At 41.6% G+C, this 8,173-nt stretch overlaps 1 protein-coding gene across 1 annotated transcript in view; it reads right to left on the bottom strand.

The window, feature by feature from the left end:
- Positions 1-3,523: 3,523 nt before the first annotated feature.
- Positions 3,524-8,173, bottom strand: part of RAB44 (RAB44, member RAS oncogene family) — a 76,133-nt gene continuing 71,483 nt past the window's right edge. The window contains exon 14 of the mRNA XM_072638044.1: positions 3,524-3,999. Within this exon, the coding sequence (XP_072494145.1) occupies positions 3,912-3,999 (88 nt within the window). The 3' untranslated portion in view covers positions 3,524-3,911. The remainder of the gene's footprint in view (positions 4,000-8,173) is intronic.

Here is an 8,173-nt window from a genome sequence, read left to right as displayed (position 1 = left end):
TAGGGACTTTCCAAACCGGAAGAAGAAGAGTAAACAGGTATGATTTCCTGAAATCAGAAAAAAAGGTGTCCCACTTCCCCACCCCCAAAGTGTTTGTGAGCAATCAAAGGAATGTGGAAACAATACTGATTGATATATGGGGCCAGTTTTCAGATAAGATATAGGCATTGCTTGAGATATACAGTTGTGAGAAAACTCACATCGATCCTTGGGTCTGACCGGGTTTCTACTCAACAAAAGCTAGGTTAAGGGTCTGTACGCAGCAAGTAGAGGCGGTCCAGCTTCCCAGTCATGCAGGGCTAGGTTCAAACAATGTAATAAAGTTTTCTCATGAGATAGAAGTTGGACTAAACCCATAATTGAATAGAAAGGGAATGGAGTTAATTCCAGAACTGAGTCACAAGATGGAGTCAGTGTGGTTCTCTTAATTCCCACCACCTCTTGCTGTTCCAGTCCTTTCAATTCCCTCAGTAGATGGGGTTTGTTGTTACCCTCCACTCCCATTTTGGCCCCTGATTTTCATGCAGATGAACCTGAGGGTAAAAGCAAAAAGGCTTAGACCCAATGGACTTCATCTCTGTTCTGTATTCCTGACTTTATAATGCCTGTCTGATCACAACCAAACCATTGACTTCAACCAGGTCAGGGCAAACCTCCTATAACTCCCTACAATTGGTACCTTGGAGAGGGCAATTTCAGTTGCATGGTGAAATCCAAAACTAGATACAAACGGGCTACAAAGTGAGTGGGAGAGGAAGTGGAGAGCCTATCAATCACTGTCAGTAAACATCTATTAAGCTTCTACTATGTTAAGCACTGAGAATATAAAGAAAAGGGGGATGGGGGGAGGGGGGTAAGAACTGTCCCAGCTCCTAAGGAACTCACAATCGAATGGGGGAGATAACATATAAACTATGTACAAATAAGCCATATACAGAATAAATTTGAAATAATCAATGAAGGGAAGGCATTAGAATTAAGGTGAACTGGGAAAAGTTGTCTGTAGAAAGCAGGATTTTAGTTGGGACTTGAAGGAAGCCAGGAGGCAGATATGAGATGAGAGAGCATTCCAGGTATGGTGAACAACCAGAGAAAATTTCCAGAGTTGGGAGATTAGATGTCCTTTTTTGAGGAATACCAAGGAGGCCAGTGTCACTGTATAGAAGATTTCATGTGTGTTTGTGTGAGGTTCAGATGGAGTGTAAGTTTTAAGAAGACTGGAAAGTGGGAGGGGGGAGGCAGGTTATGAAAAGTTTTGAAAGCTAGAAGATTTTATATTTGATCCTAGAGGTGATGGATAAGGAGTTACTGGAGTTTATTGAGGAGGAGGTGAAAATAATGGACCTGTTCTTTAGGAAAATCCCTTTGACAGCTGAGTTATAGATAGTGTGGAGTAAGGAAAGACTTATAGCAGGGAGACCAGCTATTTCAATAGTCCAGACAGGAGATGATGAGGACTTGCACCAGTGGTAACAAGATCAGAGGAGAAAAGAGGGTATTAGTTTGACGTGAAATGCAATAGGATGATAACTGAGGATATGGTTGGGTCATTTTTTGTTATTTATGTTGTTTTTGAGAATAAGGAAGAACTGGATTGTTTGTAGACAGTGGGGAAGGAGTCTATAGATATGAAGAGACTTGATGGGGGAGGTTGAGGGGCCTTGAGTGATGATTGAAGAGGGTGTGATCAAGAGTTCAAGAATGGAAACTGTTCTTGATGGGGAGAGTTTTGATGTCAGAGACTGGCACAAAGGAAGAGAGAATGCAGGATGGTATTAAGGGACATGGAGGTGTAAAATAGAGGAGGTAAAGAAGCATCACCTATATTTTCTACTTTTCAGGTGTCAAGTCAACAAGTATTTATCAACTGCTTACTATGTGCCAGTCATTATGCTAAGCAGATGAAGTCCTGTCCTGAGAGGGAGTGGGACAATGTAGGAGAATCTAAGTGGAGAAATGCAGACAGGGACAAGATATGTTGAGGATATAGAATCAGTGAGAGTTGATCACTCATTGATCAAGACAGAGAGACATTCAGTCTCTCCTTTCTCCCACAAGGAGAGAAGATTTGGAACATTTGCTGGGGGGGAGGGGGGGGAGGGAGGGAAGGCAATGGAAATTAGGAAAGGATAAAAGGTCTCCTGATTCCCAAACCTGTGTTCTGGTCAGTAAACAGTACTGTCTCTTCTTTCCATTCACACTAAGGATGGTTTGTCTCTCCTCTGAATTCTCGCATTTCCATTCCCTGAGGCTAAGACTTGTGCTCAACATGTCATACAAACTGATTGGCTGTCTGTCAGCTGGGACAAATAACCACTTCAGAGGGCATCCAGAGGGCACTGGGACAATGGATGTCCCCTAAATGCAAGTTGCCCATTAACGATGGATGCTTGGTTGGAGAACAGGAAGAAGAAATTGTGTCATAGGCCACCATCACTCTTTGGTCCTAGATACACTGATTTAGATGAATTGGAGGGAGAGGGGCCCTTCTCACTGATTAGAATGAACACCAAGTCTGAACTGCAGAATATTTTCAAGGAAATGCATTTTGATTATTTTTAAGTGCATAGTAATAAGGCTAACCCGTGTTGCCAAGTAGAGAGCCTTGGGGAACTTTTTTTAATGAACAGGTAAGAACAAGATGTAATTAACTAGCTCAAGGAGGATAGGGACCCGTCCTTATCTAAACTCTGTATGTCCCAGCTTAGGAAAGTGTTCTTCAGGGCAGGTGCTTAATGTTGCTTGAATAAATTAGCCTAGCCAGGTTAATGAGCATTCAAGTTTCAATTCTTTTAAAACATTTGACTGGGTCTAAAAATGGTTCATTCCCTTAAGGGATTTAAAACCATTTAAGTCTGCAATTTCTTTTATGATATTAATTTGCTCAAGCAAATTTCCTTCAAAGTACAAGCCTGAACCTCAGTCCAGACCGGATCTTGATTATTAGGGCTAGGGATTAGACCTGGAATTTCGTCAGTATAAGAACCCCCATGTGAGGAAATTTCATCAACACATGCAGGTTGGCACCTTCTCTGCAATGAATGGTCTTAGAGAGTCTCCTAGAACACTGAGAAGTTAAGTGACTTGCCCAGGATCACCAACCAGTTATGTGTCAGAGTTAGGAAATGAACTCAAGTCTTCTTGACCTCTGTTACCATCATTTTGTCCCTGTTGCTCAGTAACGTTCAACTCTTTCGTGACTCCATTTGGGGTTTTCTTGGCAAAGATACTGGAGTGGTTTGCCATTTCCTTTTCCAGCTCATTCTACAGATGAGGAAACTGAGGCAAATAAAGTGAAGTGACTTGCCTAGGGTTACACAACTAATAAGTGTCTGAGGCTAGATTTGAACTCAAGAAGGTGAGTCTAGTCTTCCATTATTGCAACTCCTGAATCCCCAGAAGTCCAATTCAATAAGTTTTAGGATGTATGTGTGTTTATATATTTATATATGAGTATGTGTATATGTGTGTATACACATATATACATATACACATACATATATGCACATATATACATACATAAATGTATATATAATTTTTATTATAAACTCAAAATTAGCAAACATAAAGACTTCAATACACAAAGAAGACAAGAAAAGGAGAATTATATATGAAACTGAGCTTGTTCCATACAATTCTTTTAAAATTTGTATTAAATTTAACACAAAAGTATGCACATTGCCCTACTCATCTGTGCCTGCTTTCAAACATTCTTCTGCTTTTTTTCTGTGCATTTTTTTTAAAAAACATGTCATGGATACTCTTTTCTTTGAGTTCAAGATCCATGGATTTTCTTGGTTTTCCTTGCTGTTGCTGATTCTCAAAGTCAGATGGAAAGGAGGAGGAACTGAAGGGATTGAGTCCTGCCACCTTTGCACACCACTGGTCCAAGCCTGCCAGGCCCATGAGGCTCAGGAGCAGCAGCCGGCCTTCTTTACCTCCTTCTTCTCCAGCTCCACCACACTGTGTTTCAGTTTGGCATCCTGTTCCTTCAATAACCTGTGAGGTGACCCAGGTAGTGTGAATGAGTCAGTTAGGGAAGCCTTTGGATCTGCAGGCCTAGAGCTCAGGATCCTACATTTCTGCAGTAGGAAAGAAGATCAGCTGGGCCAGCCCCCTACTTAAAGCTTTATTGTCTCTGAAACATCCATCCTAAATAGCCACCCCCACAAGAGCTCCTGTACTTCCCTGTTTCATACATGTGACCATGCAATACCATGTGTTATGCTTATCTATATCTGATGCCCTTGATGACAGGGACTGTCTTAATTATTACTTGTGTTAGCTATTACCAGTCATGTCCAATTCCCTGTGACTCTATTTGGGGTTTTCTTGGCAAAGATACTGGAGTGGTTTGCCATTTCCTTCTCTGGCTCATTTTACAGATGAAGAAACTGAGGCGAACAGGACTAATTGACTTGCCCAGGATCACACAGCTAGTAAGTGTCTGAGGTCAGATTGGAATTCAGGTCCTCTTGACTCCAAGTCCAGAGTTCTATCCACTGGGACATGGAGCTGCCCCACCTACTACCTACAGGATGAAATATAAATTCCTTGGAGGACAGACTAGCTAAGCCCCCAAAAGCACTGACTTTAGAATCAGACGACCTTAATTCAAACCTCTGTCTCTGTCCCTTATTCCTTGTGTGACCTTCAGCAAGTCACTTATCTGAGACTTTCCAGGCCTCAATTTCTTCATTGGTAAAATGAGGGAGTTGTACCAGATGACCTCTGAGATCTGGTATTTAAAGCCTGCTACAACTGGGCCCTATTCTAGCTTTCTAGGATGATTATTCCCATTTGTAAACTCTCCAGTACAGTCAAGCTACCATCTTGCTCATCAATTTCACTCCATCTCCTGTCAAGGAGCCTCTGCTTGTGTGCTTCCCCTGCCCAAATCCTAGTATCTCCCCACCTATAACATCAGAGATGGAATATCAGCCAGACAGTCCAGAGTCAAACCCACAGCCTTCAGAAGGCTTGCTGAATTACTGGTGTAGGATCCAAATACCCCACATATCTACTGGGAAGAGAGGCAGAGAACTGGAGAAACTGGTGTGGGTTAAGGTCAAGAGTGATTTCTCTGAAGGACCCCCAACTCTTTTCTTTTTTTTTGGCCTCAAGACCCATCACACCCAAGGTCTGGTGATCCTGCCTGGGCAACTGAGATCTGCTATTATCTTTGGTCTTGAATCTCTCATCTCTTGTCCCTGCTCCTCCATGACCCTGTATCTGTCCCTGGGCATCTCACTTTAGGCCTTGGTTCTTCCTTTGGGCAAATTAAAATAGGCTTCAACAAAGACCTGTAGCTTTGTGCTTCACTGCCCTGTCTTATTCTTTTGTGAAGACCTCTTTTCAGTCCCAAAATTGCTGCTAAAGACTTGGAAATCTACTATCTTCTTCACCCTCCTCCAAATGTACTCTTAGTTGTCTCTTAAAATGACAGCTGATCTTTTTTTGAAAGTGAGATGGACAAAGCCTTTTCTGGGCTTCTCAGAAGCTTAACTAGGGCAAGAGCAGCTGCCAAAAGTCAGGAATACCTTGGTTCAAATCTCACCTCAGCTACTCACTAACTGTGTGACACTGGCAAACCTCTCTGAACCTTCCTTTCCTCATCTGGAAGATGAGGCAGGAGTGGGGAGCTGGACTCAATGACCTCTAAGGTCCCTTCCACCTTTAAATCTATAATCCTATGGATAGAATGAGCTGTGTGACAGCAGATAGGTCACTTCACCCCTCTGAACCTCAGCATCTCCATTGCCTTATCATTTTATGATGCAAAATTCTGTATGTTACACAGAACAATGAAAATATATATATATATATGGCAAGGCAATCAGGTTAGGTAACTTACCCAAGGTCATACAACTAGTAACTGTCAAGTGTCTGAGGTTGGATTTGAAGGTCCTCCTGACTCCAGGGCCAGTTCTCTATTCAGTGCACCCTCTAGCCACCCCCAATTTATATATATTTTTTAAAGGAATGAAGTTCATGGAAGAGAGTATGAGTACTCAGAACTAGTGAGATAAAGTAGGAAATGTGAGAAAAAGTAAAGTGATGGTTTAGTAGGATGTGAAAAAGGAAGCTGATAGAGAAGAGCTCCAGGGATCTGTCCTTGGTCCTGTACAGTTCAACATTTTCCCATTGGCTATGAGGAAGACATACAGAGCATGCCTATCAACTGTGTAGATGATACCAAGCTGGGAGGGATACCTGTCACATTAGACAACAGACTTAAAACTTGAAAAGGTCTCAGAAGGCTAACGTGATGGCCTGAATCTAAGGAGATGACATTTAAGAACGATGGGTATAAAATCTTACACTTGGGTTTTATTTTTTTTAAATCACATCATGAGTATAAAATAGACAGTATGTAAAAGACCTGGGGGTTTTAGTGGACTTCAGGCTCAAGAGGAGCAAATAGTGTAACAAAACAGTCCAAAAAAGCCCATACAATCTCAGGATTAAAAGATGGCTAGGGTCTAGAAAGAGAGATGTGATACCTCCTACCTTCCCCACCCCCACCTCTGCCCTTGCCCTTGCCACTGTATTCTATGCTATCAGACCACATTTGAAATATTTTATTCAGTTCAGGTCATCACATTCTTCAAACAGCACTGAGAAACTGGAGGAAAGCAACTAGGATGTTGAAGTAACAGGAGAGAATGCTGGATGTAAAGTCAGAAGACCTGGGTTCAGATCCTAGCTCTGCCATCTTCTGTTTGTATGATCTTGGGAAAGTCATTTAATTTTCCTACTCCCCAGTTTCCTTATATGTAAAATGAGGGGCATAGACTAAATGACCTCTATGGTTCCCTCAAGCTCTTAAATATATGATTTCATGATTTTTTTAAACTGGAAATGTTTAACATGGAGAAGAGAAAACTTTGGAGAGGAATAGAATGGCTGTTTTCAAGTACTTGAAGAGCTTTCATGTAGAGGGAGGGTTAAGGATTGTTCCTGAACTAAGAGCAGTGAGTAGAAGTTATAGGAAGGAAGATTTCAGCTTCGTGTTAAGAAAACTTTCCAACAATTTGTTATTGTTCAGGCATTTTAGTCATGTGCAATGCTTAATGATCCCATTTGGGGTTTTCTTGGCAGAGATACTGGAGCAGTTTGACATTTCCTTTGCCAGTTCATTTTACAAGATGAGGAAACGGAGGCAAACAGGGTGAAGTGACTTTCCCTGAGTCACACAACTAGTATAAGTGTCTGAGGAAGGATTTGAACTCAGGTCTTTCTGACTCCAAGGCCAGCTCCCTTACCCACTGCATTATTTAACTACTCATTATCTCTGTCCAGCCTCAAAATAACCTTGTGAGGAATAGGGGATGGGAAAAAGCATTTACACGTTGCCTGTTACATGCTAGGCACTTAAAAATACTATATCATTTGGTCCTCAAAACAATTCTGGAAGATAGGTGTTAATTATTATCTCCATTGTATTATCTCCAAGTGAATTGCTTAGAATTCCACAGATGATGAGTGTCTGAGCTAGGATTTGAATTCAGGTCCTTTGGACTCCAGGCTTAGAGCTCTATTCACCACCGTATCACAGACTGTAGTAGGAACTACAGATACTGTTATCCCCATTTTACAGATGAGGAAACTAAGACCTGGAGAAATTAAATTATTTCAATTGACAAATATTTGCACCAGGCAGTGGGGAAAGTCTCTTGTCTTTAAGAACCTTTCATTCTACTAAAGACACACATATTACATATGTACAATATAACATGTGTTAATACATACACATAAATGCAAACTCATTAGGGGCTCCAGGGGTACTAACTAGAGGAATAAGGAAAATCATCTTAAAGGACATGACCCCTTTGAACTGAAGCTGGAAGGGAACTGAGTGTTTCATGAAGCAGAAGGGAGGAAAGACAGCATCCCTGCTTCGAGGGACAACCCATGTAAAGGTGAGAAGATAGCAGATAGACAGTCATGTAGGAAGGAAAACAAGTAAGACAGCTGAGCTGGAATAGAGGGGGAGTGTGGAGGAATCATGTTTAATCAGGTAAGGAAAGATAGGCCAGAGACAGCTTGTGAACGGTTTTTAATGTCCCAAAAGCGAAGTTTATATTTTTATCCTAGAGCCAATAGGGAGCCATAGAAATTCAAGCAGGAAAGTGGGGAAAGTATGGAGTGGTGGATAGAGGATTGGATTTGG

The sequence above is a fragment of the Notamacropus eugenii genome, chromosome 2, assembly GCF_028372415.1.
Source record: "Notamacropus eugenii isolate mMacEug1 chromosome 2, mMacEug1.pri_v2, whole genome shotgun sequence".
NCBI classification, from domain to species: domain Eukaryota; kingdom Metazoa; phylum Chordata; class Mammalia; order Diprotodontia; family Macropodidae; genus Notamacropus; species Notamacropus eugenii.
Note: the sequence above shows the minus strand (reverse complement) of the source record. Positions and strands in the feature narration are given on the sequence as shown.